The 17567-nt window shown below is 38.3% G+C and overlaps 2 protein-coding genes across 2 annotated transcripts in view; both read right to left on the bottom strand.

The window, feature by feature from the left end:
* Positions 1 to 1690, bottom strand: part of syngap1b (synaptic Ras GTPase activating protein 1b) — a 106813-nt gene extending 105123 nt beyond the window's left edge. The window contains 1 exon segment of the mRNA XM_035380815.1: positions 1160 to 1690. Coding sequence (XP_035236706.1) covers positions 1160 to 1181 — 22 coding nt within the window. The 5' untranslated portion in view covers positions 1182 to 1690.
* A 1998-nt stretch (positions 1691 to 3688) lies between these two features.
* On the bottom strand, positions 3689 to 15929 carry phf1 (PHD finger protein 1). The gene is made up of 15 exons (XM_035386886.1): positions 15482 to 15929; positions 14896 to 14973; positions 14720 to 14801; positions 13970 to 14056; positions 13263 to 13357; positions 12424 to 12572; positions 12007 to 12102; positions 11677 to 11745; positions 10992 to 11115; positions 10424 to 10491; positions 9564 to 9695; positions 8737 to 8815; positions 7172 to 7287; positions 6674 to 6757; positions 3689 to 5823 (listed from the first exon to the last, which is right to left on the bottom strand). The coding sequence occupies exons 2-15, from the start codon at positions 14971 to 14973 to the stop codon at positions 5562 to 5564; spliced, it is 1521 nt and encodes a 506-aa protein (XP_035242777.1). The 5' UTR covers positions 15482 to 15929; the 3' UTR covers positions 3689 to 5561.
* Positions 15930 to 17567: the final 1638 nt, after the last annotated feature.

Raw genomic sequence — 17567 nt, 5'->3', positions numbered from 1 at the left:
TATTCTAAACTGAGATTTATTGAGACAATTATTTTGCCTCTCAGAAAAAAATACTAGGTCCACCAACACATTCGTGGTTATGCAATAAACTATTCCAATTTATAATTACAACCAGTACTACTACTAGACCATTCTGCCCATAATGTTAACCTGAAATTATTCTAACAAGAGTGTAGCAACATGTCCTTTCTTCCACAGTTTTTCACCCAATTATATGTTGGGTAGCTGTATTTGGATGAGGCCTGTAAACGCACTGTCTATGCAGTATCTAGAACACCCTGGGGCTGGTGAGATCCGTGGTGACTACAGCTGGAACTCAACAGGATTTACTCCTGGCTATTGCACAGATAATCAGAGTTTGTCCACTGTGTGAATACTGACTGCATGAGCCAGTCAAGACATATTCCAGTTCTACAAAAATATAAGGCCCAAAAGCTTATAAACGGATTCATTTATTGTTTTAAATCTCCCGATCTTGTTGTTGATCTTAAATTTGTACTACGATTAGTAATTTTTGAATACTCTGGAATAAATCAAAATTGTTAGCGATTCATGGAGGTTGTTAGAAAGTTATTAAGCGTTAGTCATGGTTGCACGTGACACAAACCACTTAATTCCCGGGGAATGGATTTGCACACAATTTGGGCGGACGCATTTCTCTATATTCAGAGACTCCTAAAACAAGCTAAAAGTAGCCTCGCAACGTCTTCATGCAAGGTGATCCAGTGATTTCTTTATATTGCAGGATACAGCTGATGAGCCTTCCTCTAATCGTCAAAAATACGAGATACATGCAATGTACTGCGCGCAAGTACTTCGTGGTTGTCTGCCAAAGATGTGCACTTGCACACTCTGAAACCCACTTGTACTACACTGTCACAAACACGCATGCACTCTTCAATAACATTGACAGACCCTAAAACACACGAAAACAGCCCGCTCGCTGACATATTGACACACGGTGGTAAAACCATACACAACCGTGAACACTTTCACTGCATTTCGACATGCCTATTCGATGCACCCATTAGCTAAATTCTGTCAGAGATATGATAGCGCAAGGGAGAGAGACGGGGGGAGCGGATAAGCGAGAGAGGAGAGAGGCACAGGGGTAGAGGGAGGGAGAGAGATGCAGCGTTGAATATATCAGCTCTCTTACCTTGAAAGGGAACATAGGACATGTTCTAACGGCATTGAACGTAGTCTTCGCTTGTCGACAATCTCTCGGCGCACAAAAATATCACACCAACCAGAAATTAAATAATTAAGTAATATAATGTACAGTTGCAGACGACGTTGGGCAATATTCCAGCGAAATATATAAATATATATTAAAAATTTAAAATCCACGACCGCTGAGAGCCATTCACGTCGACAAAATATATAGCCCCTTGTACACAAATTATATGCAGAAATATATCACACGAGCCGTTATTTGAGGTGTGGAAAAAACGGGGGAGAGAGAGAGAGAGAGCGAGAGAGAGAGAGAGAGAGAGAGAGGAGGGAGGGAGGGAGAATGTGTGAGTGAGTGCGCGTGTGTGCTCTTCAGTGTATAGCAATATACACTATAAATTCATTTTTCCATTCCGTACTTAATGCATTAAAAGTATATTGCCATTCAAAGTCACCGTACTGCATATACGGCTCCCTCCACCCGTCACACGCGCACGCACCCACACGCACTCTCACATACCCCCTATAGATATAGACAGGGAGTGTGTGTGTGTGTGCGCGCGCGCGTGGGGGTGGCGGGGTGGAGTGGGGGGTTGGGGAGAGAGAGATGCACACATGCCAATTGCGCGCTACCATCCCTCTCACGCTACGTGCGGCTTTTAAGTAGCAGTATAAAATGTGAACCGTGGGCTCCAAAATGTATTTCTAAGGAATTTAATTTATTATATTGACTGAAGTTATTAATTGGCATATTTTTTTACGGCGTTTATATGTCTTCGGTAGTATAGACAACACAGAAGACAGTTTATATAAGTAACAGGAATTTTTTGTCGTTTAGAAATTAGATGACGGTGGTCAAAATGGGCAACTTTCCCACGAGCCCTTCCCATATTTTTGACCAATTAGAGAGCAAAGAATTTCTCGCGCGCTTTTGGGCTGGTTTAAGAACTAGGTTGAAAAAAATAAGGATTATTGTAATAATATATATATATTATCTATCACAAGCGCATTGAAAAATCATAAACATGTAAAACAAATTACTAATACGTCTATTGTGGAAGCACGGCAACAGAAAATACATATAACGCTAAAACAATGCATTACATTTTAATTAACCGATCGTTGAAATGTTCAATCAAATTAGACAACAGCGCAGTTCCTTTTTTTATAAACTTTTTTTTTTACTTTCTAAAACACACTGGTACACAGATACACGGACGGGCATTCACACAAAGACATACTGCAAACAGTTCAGCTGCAGCGAATAAGGAAGCTGGTGCCATGATGATTTTGGCAGTGGGCAAGGAAAGAGTAAAATTTTGTACATAGAGCCAAGATGGCGATATGCTTGGGGAACAGTTTCCCTACCTGTTTGAAAAGATGATAATCAATTTTAGTGCGTCGCTACCATCTACTGGTCACATATGGTTACAACAGAGTTGATACACAGCAACAACCTCCACTCGAAGGGATTTGTTGCGATAAATGCATGGCTCTTTTCAACCAAGCCTCCTAGCGGACACTGTAAGCAATTTCATGTTTAGGAAAACGCCTTTATATTTCATAGCAACCCCTTGGCACTGGACTCATACCATAATCCATGGGACTGAGGCTTCAAATTACTACAGGACGTCTAGCTTTTACAATGAATATGTGACATGAATGTTCCATCAGTAAAGCAGCAGTAAACAAGCTATGCCTAATGGCAAACAGTATTCACATTCACTCACCCAGTCTGTCTCATCAGATCATCAGATTTCTCCAGGAAACTTTCTTATTTGGGTTTCTGTCAGCTGAGACAGAGCTGACGCACTTGATCCTACATGTTACAAAATGCCCTGTCTCCAGTGCTGTCACATGGTTACTCTCAGCAGTAATTTGGGAAGATTCAAAAAATGCCCTGAACCTCATAATCCAGGACAAAGTCAAAGGTCCAGGACAAATTCCATGTGAAACCCAACTGGGCCCTTGAACTACATTAAGAGATTCAAATAACAATCAAATTTATATTAATGATATTAAAATATTATACAATACTGCCAACTTTTTAACGCTAGCATGATAAATACATTTGATGGTCTATAAAAATGCGAAGTCACACACACTTGAATTGTTTTTTTCATTCTTGAAGTAGATTGAGAACTACTGTGGAGATTGCACCTTTTGAAAGGGAGGGGGGGGGCAATGTCTGAACACCCCCCTCCCCAACTGTGGCGCACTGCTGTTTGACTCTCATGAAAAGAATTTCTCCAGCAGTAGTGGGTAAGAAATTCTGGGGTAAATGTGATAATGAAGTCCAAAGCATGGCTCTGACTGGTTAGCTCATCTCTCCACAGGGGGTCAAATGTGATTGGTACATCGTCAACTCATAGGAGATTCTAAATTTGTCAGTACAACACAGCAGCTGTGACAGCCGTTGGCGGAAGCTGGCCCGTGTCCGCACCCTATCGCATATCACACACTCAGTGGAAACAGAACAGCTTAAGAAGAAGTGGAGGGAAAACACAGACGCCACTTTCCTGGGATGTGATGGATAACTTATTTATTCATTAATTTTTTACATTTTTTTAAATTTCAGTGTGGCAACCTTGGGTACGAGTATAAACAGAAGTTTTACAAAACTCAAAACCAATACATCAAACTGAACTTGGGACTTGACAACAGACTGACTGCTACAGGTTCTCACTACAGCTCCTGGGCTTGAAATGGATCCCTGGCCTTTGGGAGACTTTTAGAGTTCCACTAACAACCACCTGACAGAGGAACAGAAACCCCATGAAAAGACAGCACAAATACATTCAACACCATCCTCCTATGTAGCCAATTACAGCCAAATTCGGTGAAAATAATCTAAATCTACCTTACATGTGGCAGGACCTTGCCTATTACCTGCATTCATGCATCACCACTCAGAGAAAGACTTAAAACACTTCAGCCTACTGTAAGCTCCATCTGCTGGATCCTAAAGATGATGCAATCCTACAGTCCACACAGAAGCACAAATTTATCCTTTTGCTTATATTCTAAAATGTCATTATTAGTGTTTTGATTTTTTGATATACAAATATATTGAAACAAATAAACTTAAAGAAGAATTTGAAAAGTTCAATCACACTCTCACCTCCCATATGATAATTCCACTAAATTGTTTAGGGTTACATTGGCCATCTTCAGTCCTTAGTAATGAGATGCAGATTGCTGATCACAGTTAAAACGAGCACATTAGAATGTGCAGCTGTTTCACTGGTTACTCCTGATCTTTGTCAATATCATATAAGAACACAATGAAAGAAACAGCGCAAAAGCCTTCTGAAAGTAGTCTTTTTCCCCCGTTAAATTATTCAGCCTGATATAAGTTAAAAGGATCAAGCTGACTCTCAATGAGCTTGATCTTTGATGGAACGTCTGAAAACTGGGTTTGGGGATTTCTGCAGCATTGCAGTTCTCTCTTCTGCTCTTACCACCATTATGCTTAAAATGCAGTAATGGAGGTGTCCGACTGGACAGGCGCATACAAATTGTTCATTCTCCAGCCCATCTTCTTCATGTTTCTTTAGAATTGTGAATCCCACACATGCCAATTTAATATATGATTTGAATATTACAGTACCTTATTATTCTCTTTCATTGGATTGTGTTTTTGTACTGAAATTGTAAGACAAATTACATGTATTCCCCATTGCAATTATGTTTATTTTATTAATTGCACTGTATAACTTAATGCTTTGATAGAAGTTGGAATGTTGCAAGGTGATGATGTATGTGGCTGTAAGCTGAAACACAAGTATCATAATACTGCTGTAAATGAAAGTCAAACTGCAAGGAGACTGCAAATAAAAGCACCACTGATACTCTGGTACTGTTCAGATGTGGGAAAGTGAAACGTGAAAGAGACTAGTAGCTGTACCACTCAAATAGATACAAGCTTAAACTAATACACACCGTAAATGCAAATGCTTCGAAAAGAAATCTTAGGGGATATGTCTTACTCAAAATTAAAAATGAGTAAAGTGAGAAAGTGAGTGAAGGGTACACAATGTGAGATACTGTCACTTAAGTCCTTCGCAGATATATAGTGGACACAAATTATAATGAACATAACAGAGAAGCATAAGGCCCGTATTTGAGAATAACCCAGATTTTCAAAATACTTTACATCCAATTCTAATCTTGACTTCAATTTCTAATTCTGTACTTCCTCTTGGCTTGGTGCAGCTCTTCAGCTCTTCAACCATGCAACACCAGGTGTCTTCTGCGTTCCAGCCACACTGTTAGTAGGTGTGTTGCTGTGGCCTCGGCTAGGTCTGCCTTTGTCTCTTTTCCCCACACGCACCCTCGCTGGTTTGCCTTGTAATCTGCTCTCTCGCTCTCTGCATGTCCCCCAGCGCTCAGCACACACTCACATTTCCCCACTCCACTAGGAACTGAACCTTCCCGTCTGGCGTCACTCGTCTCGCCAAAATCCTCACGGCCTCCCCGCCTCCCCACCCTCTGTCCTGGACTGACCCTTCCCCCCCAACCCCACTAGGACAGGATGTGACATCACGCAGGAAAAACGCTGGACACAGGTCAGGTTTCTGCTCTGCCTGGTGAATGGGAGACCTGGAGAAAGGAGGGCAGGGTGGAGGAAGGCTACAGGGATCTTCCACACTGGAGAGAGGGAGACAAAGAGAGAGGCAGTGAGGATAGATGGACTGTGACAAAAAGCCAGTAATATAGACGTGGGAGGCAGGGAACTGAAGAGACAGAAATAAAGAGAGAAAGTAGGTGATGAGAGCCATTCTAACTGCGGAAAAGCAACCTAATATTGCTGTAATTACAAATATATTTCAGTTATATTGACTATACTCTAGACTGACAATGGTATTTCAGTTCCTCAGTGAGCAAGACCTTAACTAGCATGGAAACCATACTTACACCAATCCCAAGTGTTAAGATGCTGTAATGAAAGTGGAATAATGTTGTAAACATTTTGTGTTTGTTTGGAGAATATGTGTATGTGAGTATAGTGTACCACTAATGACATAAAAAATATAAAACATTTTTAAAAAATTGTGAACCACTAAATCAAATACTACTGTACACACAATCATTAAGATATTAATTAAGGCATCTCCCTTTGATAATAACTGGGAAGCTGTAAGCGGCTGGCATGCCACTAACTGGTGTTGATATAGTATTAAACTATGAAACCCCGGCTGATTTAAATACACCCTATCCTTGGTGGAATAAAGCCAATTGTGTTCTGCCACTGCAGTCTCCCTTCTATACTGTAGCTGGTGAATGACACAGCCCAGACTTGAACCTGTGAAGGCTAAGCTATAGAGCCCTTTCTGTGTTCTGACTGGTCCAGACACACAGGAGTCTGTGTGGGTCCTTACACCTGGGTCCTCCATTTTTTTAAACATTTAAATATTTAAGTAAAACATTTTTAATAATTTGTAATCAAATGAAAGCTCATGTATATGTTTATACCTGAAGCAAGAAGTTTCATACAGACCTGTAATGATGTAGAGCTCGGGACAGGGTTTGTGCTCCATTGTAAGACGGGTGGTAGAGGGCAAACATCCTCTTAGGGGGAGACCTAAGTGACAGGAACACACATTGATTGGGTATTGTTTTATCTAAAGCATAAATTCTGCAATAGCTTAAGGCTGGAATGTTATAGGAGTCCGACATGTATGTATGTATGTATGTATGTACGTACGTATGTACTGGGCAGTACAGCTAATAGGAAGCTAATAGTACTGTAGCTGTGAATAATTGTGATACCAATTTGGTGAAAAAAAACTTCCTAATGTTTTTCTCCGAGCAACTGTATTAGTGTAAAAGAATATAACTCTTAGCATACACTATAGCTCATTACCGGCATTGTTTATTTCATAGAGCCTTTTATACAGTGTGAATAATTTTGGAAGCCACAGTACACACACACACACACACACACACACACATACACACTCACTCATGCACATGCAGGCATATGCATTGCACTAACCCAGAGTTCAATTCATCCTCAGATTTCCTGGAGTTGTAGAAGCTGGCTCCACCAACATAACCATGACAACATGGCACCAAATCGATTGAATTGGCATCAAAACCTTGTGGATGGGGCTAAAGGGAGAGAACACAAAAATAAATTCCAAGCACCTCCTCAGAAATGACATGCCGAATCTGTAATTACGTAACTATGTCTTCATATTCTCAAAAGAAAAATATATAGAGAGTGACAGAAAGATAAATAACTGTTTTGTAATTGTTTCCATGGTGAACTTTACATTAAAGCACCTTTTCTGGGGAAAAACCATTAGAGTGCTTTGAAAATTTGGTATTATAGTGGCATTATATCTGCCATTTTAAGTTTTTATGGTTGTATTATTTTACAAATAAAGGCCAGTCAGTTTAAATTACTGGAAGATCATTTATTATGTTTATGTTATTTTCTGGAAAACAATACATAGAATACTTTCAACTAATGTTATCCTAACTTATCTGCAGTTTAAACTTGAACGCATATTTTTTCCTGAACAAAAATAAAGTATAGACAACCATCCAACACAAAACCTTTATTACGCTAATAGCAAAAGGTATTTCTGAAAATATTATTGTATATTTTTTGAAAATGTTACAATAAAATACAAGTACAGCTTACACTGTCAACTCATGGAAATGGAAAGTCAAGAATGAGGACAATGCTAACTGAATGCAGGTTTATAGTATGTAATTGTGTGGAGTGTGTTTTATGAATTTAATACAAAATAACTGTAAACTGTCAAAGCTGTGAACAGATAATTATTTACGATATAATTTGCTGTACCTTTGCTACTGTATCCACTGTACCTATAGTCCATATAAAGGGTTACTTTCCCCACAATGAACAAAAACATGAAAACTGCTTTTTTAAAAGACAAATACTTCCTCTTTTGCATGTTAAAAGCATTTGATGCTTTAGGCCCTTCATTTGTGTGGAGCTTTAAGATGTGCACTACAGCCCATGTAATGCTTGAGTATGACAGACTCCCTCTATAGTGAGTTGTGCCTTTAAATCTGTGCCTTTAAATCACCATTGCACTGTAAAAATGCCAGTGCCACCTGGCCGAACTGAAATCCACTGAGCAGTGAGACTGGATTCACTGCCAGAGAGCACACACTTCCCATCTTATTCCTGCGCTTTCATTGCAACAGCAAACCTGGCCAGTGAAGAAAGGAGATTAAGGTCAGCTCAGTTCAGTATGAGGCTGTGTATTTATCAATTTGGTTGGCTGCCAGGCATGCATGGTTATGGTTATTATTACCCATGGTGATTTTCTGTCTTTTCCCTCTTTCTGATTACTGTACATCCTCACAAAAACACATCACCCCATTTAACCATATTATTGCATAGTAATATCTTAAATATTTCTTTCTTGCACTGCCTTGACACTAATGTAACCTGATACACATTATCTTTTTCCAAATAAGGAAAGAAAAAATGAATCCAGTTTCACAGTTAAGGACAGCACTCATATTTAAAATGACCACCCTTCTCTGAATTCAGCACCCATTTTCAGCTGAAGCCCTGACCTGCGTCTCCATGATGCGACGTTTTGATTTGCGTGACTCTGATTCTGCTGCTCTTCTATGGCACGCCAAAGACAGGGGGCTAAAGCAGAGATAAAACCACAGAGAAGCACTGTCAGTTTGATGGCTGCCATGTTCCGGTCATGTGAAAATCTCTTTTTTTTTGGTTCTACAGCTTTGCAGCAGAAAGCCACCCCCTTTTTTAGTTCACCCAATTAGTGTTCCTACAGTAAAATCAGCTATTATCCAAACTTGGCACTTGGAAAAACACTCAGCCACCTCTTTAACTATACAGGTAATGAGGCAAGGTGTGAATCTGTGGTGTCAGGGATTCGGAGGCTGACTATAGTACATGATATTATGAAGTTGTCTGTGAAATTACAACCAAAAAGCAAGCATTGTTTTACAACATTAACATACATACATACAAATCTGCTTAAAAATTACAGATACACATTGCAATATTCCTAACACTCCAACAGTATGTTAAAGAATATCTTTAAGGGAATGTTAACATACCAGGATTTCAAATGAATCAATTTTTGAGACAGAAATTTAGTATAAACCTCTGAAAATTTGAAAATGAGATGCAAACATTATGGAACGTGTTTGGTTGACTATAATCAAGCTGCACCAAGCAGTCTGTGTGCCAAGGGGACTGCCTTGCACATTTGATATGTTAATTTATGAAGAATAGCATTCTTGCGGAAGTGTGAATGGCATGTGCAATGCTGTCACTGGAGTCTTCCCCCATGGCAGTCTGCCTAGCCGTCTTCACTAAGGAGGGGGTCTGGAGTTTCTGACTACTCATTAAGCGATTCCTGGCTCACCTTCTCCTGTGCGTGATGTTGATGGGGTGGTCTGTGATGAGGGGTGACAGATCAGAGGTCAGAGGAGGAGGAGCACGAACTTGAAGCCCAAAAAGGCACTTCTTCTTCTTGATCTCTTTACCAGAGACGAACCTCGACAAGATCAGGGAGACAGGCAGAGGACTCAGTGAAAAGCTTCAGCTGTCACACTTAAATGAGGTATTTCATAAAAACACATTGCTGGATGATGTAACATCAATGAAATAAGGAATAGCTTGACACTGGTTTGCTACTGACAGGTTAAACAGAGATTTGTAATTCATTTTTATTAGATCAGGTTTAGATATATATCTCTGTACAACTAGTAACTAATATACAAATAAGTATATTACATAACACACCCATATTACCAAATTAAATGTCTGCAATACTGTCTAAATAAAATGTTATCTAAAAAATTAGTAAAATATTTAATAAACCAATTATGTGAGGTGGATGTTACAATAGGCGAGAAGCTTGATATGACCGTAATCAATTTTTAAATGACTCTGAAAATGTAATAGGCTGGTGCAAATCAATTAGCTAAGCCATAATATGTAAATAAGGAGCTGGTAGCAATGCTCTTGCTCAACGCTCTGTGCTCTCAACTGTTTTACAGTTTGTTTATACATCACACAGCACATGTAAAAAAACATCAGCGCACTATTTCATCAGTATGTCAACGTAATTTAAGGAAGAAATATTATATGCATGCATCAAATTAAATGAGCAAATTATGAACTAATCACACTAGGTACCAGGTCACATTTTCCCATTTTAGACTTTATGTTAAGTAAATCATGGTTTCACATCCTGTCCAGAGTTAATGTTCAAGTTCTCACCTGTCTTTATGAGAATTTAAAGCATTGAGCAGATTCTGACAGCGGTCTTGCCTTGGTGTGTCTGACAGCTAGGGGAGAGAGGGGGGTGGGGGGAGAGAGGAGAGGCAGTGAGGGTAATCCTTATAGCTTTAGGAAGAGGAACAGAGAGAGGGATTTAATGGCACTGCGGAAATAAACCAGTATTCCAGTAATGGAATAATATCACTAAAAAGTATCACTAATATTAATACAGGCAATAATGGTACAGGTTAATAGAGGAGTAGGGCATTTCATGATGCTGAAATCTGCTATATTTTAAGGACTTTTTCTCCCTGGCTTAGAACTGCCAGTTGGGCCTCTCAATTTATCATGACTGGGACCGTTTAAAAGTGCAAAAAATACCAGTGCATTTAAAAGCTGAAAATATAGCTGTGACTATACCTGTATAAAGTGAGATTATTTATCTGTATTGGTGACTTAGAAACACCTACTGCAGATAAAACTGCAGTATTAAACAAATGTAAAAGTAACGGTACTTGTGATATTTTAAGGGGAATGTCATTCCTGTTTCAATAAGAAATTTTCCTACCGTGCCCAATAGCAAAGAATCCCAGTTCTCATTGGCGAAGGACAGTATTTCATGGTCAAAATCAAAATATTTCCTCTTGCAGCAAAGAGAAAGATGATATAGTACCAAATGGGCCAAATCTACCCTGCAATAACAACAGCATTACAATGAAAAACCCATTTACAGAAGAAAAATAATATTTTCACTAAACCAATGGGCAGGAAAAACATGCCTAAGACCTACTACATTCAATACAACAAAACATCATCTTGTCCTTCACATTGACAATAAGCCGTGATTACTTTTTAACCACTATGAAACAAACAACCACAAGTTTGTTACAAAAATTACTGGAAAATACGCTCTGAGTAACTAAAATGTAGTGACATTGCATTGTACTGGGTCTTGAATTAAGTGGGTAAATGTTTATTACAACTCAGTTATACCACTTTATATTACTGACTGGTCATGTTAGATCTGAGTTAAATTTAGTAACATGATAACAAAGAATACAGAAAGGTAACATGTTTAAAAACATTATACCTGTATTTTCAGGATGCACAATTCACATATTATAACTATAAAGTTTTATAATTGTGCATTGAGTATAAGACCTACCTGCAATTAGTATTTTATTGCTAGAGCAATTTTTGAAAAATATATTTAATAATAATGCTTTTCTGTATGATAATAAAATATCCCTCACCAACTCATAGGAAGTCTTTGAATTGTTTCTGGCCCATTGGTACAAACTGAACACTGGAATTGATAGAACCTACAGAAAAAGCATAAAAGAACATTTAGTGGACATCTATACTCCACAGCTGTTTAATCTAAAAGATCTAACAGATTGATATGGATTTTTAAAAACTCAAATCTCAATGATAAGAAAGAAACAATGGCTAACAATGGGTAGCATGCATATATATCAGACATACTGATGCAATCAGTGTAAAAGCATGGTGGCATTTGCGTAGGCATGCAAAACATGCACAGTACTATCAAATCTGTGACCAGCTACATCTGTTTTTCTCACCTGTCTCCATACAGCAGGGGTTTAGTCAGACACTGTGTGCAAGCTTCGTGAAACCACTGACCACAACTACTGCATTGCAACATCTTCAGGTTCCATCTGCAGCAAAATTAACAACACAAAAGTCAAAGTTAGGTATTGCATTATTTAATAATGACCTAATAATTTGTTATCAGAGTATTAACAAACCAATAATTCTAATCAGTTTTTGGAAGCGGTTTTATGAATTATATATTATTATTTTATTTTTTGTAATAATATGTAATTATTTATTACATATCATCATAAAAATTTACTAAATTTGATTTAGCCTTACAGCATTCTGTCCTGCTCATGGATACTCCAAGCACACAGTTCAGCATCCAAGAAAACTCCACAAAGATATACCTCTCTTAAGCAGTCTTCCACAACAGTACTCACTCTCCAGGGCCAGCACAGTAGCAGTAACACTGTTGCTGATTTGTTAGGTGTTGGGGGTCCCAATCCAGAGATGAAAGCTGATAGGGCAGGCCCAGTTTCATTAGCTGCATGAGGCGGGCAAAACGGCCCCGTTTTAAGGCTCCCCCTCTCTAGGAAACAAAGCAATCTGCAACATTAATACACTAACGGTACAATAAATTATATAGTATATTTAAAGATATACTTGAGGAGTTTAGTCAATAAATATTTAATAAAATTTAATTATGGGTCAACTGTATAAAAAATATCTGGGTGCAAGACATCAAGTGACAGTGAAGAATAAAATGGTCAATATGTTCTCTTCTACTACCTAAATAACTGCATAATAAATGTTCGCAAATTCATATGAGAGCAGTCAAGGCTTCATTAGAGTCCACATTTTTCCTACTTTGGAGGTTAAAATTTAGACACTAATCACCATATCAAACAACTGAGCAGCTCAACATAATATCACCATATACATTCTGTAAATCACAAGCTTAAGGTGGCTACTTAATTTCTGTCCTAGTACACACCACTAACACGCTCCAAACAGAGCCTCCCAAAATGAAGTGGAAGTTCCTGCCTGAAACAAAATCCTGCACAGTAGCATTCTGTGGCCTTGGTCTAGAGTGGCAGACTCAAGTCAAAACTACAGTAGTTCTGTTTACTCTAACAAACAGTGATACAATCTCACAAAATATAATGCATTCCAATCCCTTCACTGTACTAAGCAAATGCATATAGACATATATATATAAACATTTTTTCTCTTGTAAGAGTATGTGGCTTTCCATGGTTAAAGAGACAAGGTTTATTGCCTTTGTTGCAACTGCAAAGACACATTGTCGGCATATCCAGGTATTGCTGTCGGCTTCAGGCTCTATGGATGGAGTGTGGCACTGTGGATGATAACCTGAAAGGGCAGAAAAGTAAACTATAGAAAACTACTAATTAATTTGTAACTAACATATAATGTAATAATGTAGTCACATGTGTTCCCATGGATATTTTTAAATCTTGGTCTTATCAAGTCATACATATTATCTCTAAAATGTCAATAATAAATCATTCAAAACTTTCATTTTATAATTGTAAGGCCATAACAGTAACATAACAGTATGATAACTGCTAATAATGACAAAAGTACAGGGATAAGGACAGTTTCATTATCCCTTTTGACTGTAGGATGACCAAAACACCATATGTTGTTTGTCTGAGACAATATATCATTATTTTGACAAAAGATAAAAAATAAATTAGGATTATGAAATTGGATTTGAGGTATTCAGACTTCCTGATTGTGGGCATATTGTTCTTCTAAGATTCATCTCATTAAAGCATCTTAAAAGCCTCTGCACTACAGAAAACACTGAATATCATAGTATGATAATTTATCAAAGATACTCAATAATATTCAACTCAATGAGTAAACCGCACAAATGATTTCCCTAATAACAGGCACTAATATAAACCGGCTCAAATGACATTCTATGTATAAGATATTGGATGTGAGCACACTGGTTACCATGGCGACACTTGAGACAGTTGATGAGAGGTTCTTTAAGAGGCGGGGCATCACAGACACAGCAAACTTCCTCTATTCCAGCAGAAACTGAGCGAGAGAGAGAGAGAGAGAGAGAGAGAGAGAGAGAGAGAGAGAGATCATTCTGCAGTTCTGAGTTAATTTATGTATATTGATTCACTTCCTTGGCCCTTCATTGATTTCAGTGTCTCCAGAACCCTTTCACATTTCACTCCTTTTGACATCTGAATATTTGGCCCTGCATCATTTCTAACAAGCAGTAGTTCCTTTTACTGCCTGCATGGAGAAAGGGGCACACTTTCCAACTAGAGGATTGGTCTAACGCTGTTTAAAAAAGTAAACATTTACATTTTTGAAGAAATTCCTCTGCACATTGTACCCTTTATTAGTTCTAATTATTCCTCTATAAAGAATAATTCTAATGTGTTATACAGAAATCATTAGTAACATTTATCGTAGATATTGTTGTTGAATGTATAATTTCACACAGCTCTTCCTGATACTTTGTTTGAAATATTATAACATGTTATAATCAAATAAAATTGTTCCGTTTAGTGTTAGTACTAAGTTACATTGTAGCCTCAGAGTACAATCTACATGTATACCATTACAAACAGAGGTTTCAGCTACATTTCGTTCAAAATCAGTTTAAAGTATAAGGTCCACTCAGCACACTTGTCGTAGTCCTTGCAGATAGAGTACCTCAGAAATGAAGATTTTATAAAGACTCACAGGAGTGTATATCTTTTCTCAGGACCCAAAACTCAGAGTTGTCCTCAAATCTCACCAAACAACACTGTTTAACTCCATCTACCTGAAAGAGATGGACAAGAGACATGCTTACACACTAGCACATCAATTTACGTACCCACAAATACAGGCTTACACACGAACACACACACACTCACTCTTTTAACGTTGCCTAGGTATAACAGTCCATCACTCCATCGGGCCAGAACATCATCTCCTTCACTCACTCCCCCCATCTTGACAAGAGAGAGAGAGAGAGAGAGAGAGAGAGAGAGAGAGAGAGAGAGAGAGAGAGAGAGAGAGAGAGAGAGAGAGAGAGGGGGAGAGAGGGATAGAGAGAGAGAGAGAGGTAATCATTATATAGGCACTTCAGAATCAGATACAGAAGCAAGGGTTAATTCAGTTGTGTTCTGTTAATATATGTATTGAGTGGGCAGTGTTCACTTATTAGAGTATAAAAGGATGTACAGGGTGTAGTGATACAGCTTGCTGCATGCATATATTTGTAGTTTAATTACAATGTTGTTGGATAAACTAAATTTTATACAGTTATGTATTCTTTATTATTGGTAGAAAATGTCTGAAAACTACTATGAACACATCATATTAAAAATGTTATTTTAAATTATGCTAACATAGGCTCTACCATGCACACAAGTCATAACATACGGAAGAGCATAGAATATAATTAGTGGATAAATACATACAGATGTACAGCTGGATAGCAAGAAAGCTTGTAGCTACCTGTCAAGTCGAACTCCTCTCCGTCGGGAACACAGAGATAACTATGCAAGCTTGACATGAAATGCTGTACATCCAGTGTTTTTCCTCTTCTCAATTAGTCTGTGTGTATGTGTACGTGTGTTTGTGCGAGCGTGCGAATATATGTGCGTGCGTATGCGCGGGCGCGTGTGTGTGTGCGAGAGAGAGAGAGAGAGAGAGAGAGAGAGAGAGAGAGACGGATATGTCAGTCAACCCGTCAATGTAAAGGCGTCTGTCCGTCGGTCTCTCTCTGTCTGTCTGTCGCGGAGTCGTTTCATGTTCTCGTCTTTTTCCTCTCGTTTCCCTTCCTATTGATGTTATTAAACGTATTTGCCAGAGCTGCACAGAAATCACCCCGCGAGAGACGCCATCATCTCTGCCTCTCTCTCGACCGACTTGTTGTGACGCAGACATAAAACACTGAGAGATAGAGAGGGAGGGAGATAGAGCGACCAAAGGAGAGGGGTGAGAACACCTATGTGTGCGACGGTCTGACCTAAAACCCCAGGCGGAGCAATAAACGTATAAATAAATTAAAAAGTGAAAGTAAAACGTGTTCCAGCGAAATAATTGCTCTAAGCCGCCGGGCGTTAATTAATTGCTGGTAATTTAAGTGTGGCGCTAATTACTACAAAGTGCTTCGTAAATTAAATAATGAGTTTTAAAGAAAGTTTGAAATCGGTGATCAGTCGATACATCTAGCATAAGACATTGTCTGTTGTTAAATGGCAGTGCACAACTAAAATTGCAAGTCATTTGCACCGTCAAAATTGGACAGGTAAACTAATTTATAGAAAATAATATGTATGCTATAATCTGCAGCAATTTAGTCGACAACGCTTCCGTGATACATTATTTAACCCGAACGCTAGAATAATTATTTTTCTTATTCTTTATATCCTGTCCATCAGTTTCATTTTTCAACATAACGTCAATTATTCTTTATATTCACAATGCATTGCAAAGGCCGTTGCACGTTTTTCAAATGCTGTGTCTTTCAAGCTTTCATTTGCAATACTTTCATTCTGGAATTAATATTACACATACAGCCTTCTCCATGCATTGACATAAAAACAAGTCAACAAACTGTTGTAACTTCCAGAATCGACCATATCCTTAATAAAGATGAGCAAAGAAGGTTATATAAAATGAACAATAAAGATAATGAATTATAGTGGGTGCTCAATAAAATCTTATCCTAATACAATTCCTTAGAGACAGACATATTTTTAAGTGTTATATGCAACAGTTAATCACATCCTTAATAATTATTAATACAATACAACTTATATTAATAAAATTCAACAAAAAACTTTCAAAAACATTTTCATGCTTACTTTAAAGTTCATCTGAATCTCAATCTTAGGGAACTGTGGTCTCCAAGGGCTTCCTGTTTCACTGGGGTATTAAAATAAAGTAACACAAATTTAAAATCCATGACTGTGTCCCAAACCGCATAAGTCCATGCTCTGAGTGAGCATAGCGAGCATGCCTCCATCTTGGAGTGTGAGTCCAAACTGAAGTGCGGTAGTGTGGAGTACAGATAAAGTACCCGAATGCGTGCTCCGTTTTCTCTAAATTTGAAGTGTGCATCAGTGCATGCTCCACCTGGGGAAAATCCCATCATTCCTTTCAAGAAAACTGTTGAGAACTATGGTAATAGCAGATGACAGTAGTGCGATCGCTGCCTCTCTCGGATTGGAAACTTAAATTATGCCATGGGAAGATGGTACACAGTGAGGAGTTTGTATACAAATAAAGTGGTACAGTCTTAATGAATGACACAAATATGTAAAATATGAGTTGTGTTTTTAGTTTAAGTATATGTCATTTTAACGAGTGTAGCTAGCTGTATTGACTACATCGGTGCTGATTGTCATGTGCTGCTTTAAATAATAAGCTGACATCTTATCCTCGCCACTGCCCATCTTCTCTCCATTTAATTGGAAATATACCCCCTGTCTGTGCCACCACAAACATGACAGGCCCCATAATAATCTTGCCATTTCATTGTAAACAATCATGTCTCTGTTTTCATTTTCATGCTGTATACCAACTGTGTGTGAAC

This window comes from Anguilla anguilla, chromosome 1, assembly GCF_013347855.1.
Source record: "Anguilla anguilla isolate fAngAng1 chromosome 1, fAngAng1.pri, whole genome shotgun sequence".
NCBI lineage: Eukaryota > Metazoa > Chordata > Actinopteri > Anguilliformes > Anguillidae > Anguilla > Anguilla anguilla.
Note: the sequence above shows the minus strand (reverse complement) of the source record. Positions and strands in the feature narration are given on the sequence as shown.

Coding starts and splice junctions, on each gene's coding strand:
- phf1 (XM_035386886.1), bottom strand. CDS start 14,973: ATGGGGGGAGTGAGTGAAGGAGATGATGTTCTGGCCCGATGGAGTGAT. Junction 12,103..12,423: donor TACTGTGCTGGCCCTGGAGA/GTGAGTACTGTT, acceptor ATTTTGCTGCAG/ATGGAACCTGAAGATGTTGC. Junction 11,116..11,676: donor CAAAGACTTCCTATGAGTTG/GTGAGGGATATT, acceptor TTGTTATTGCAG/GGTAGATTTGGCCCATTTGG.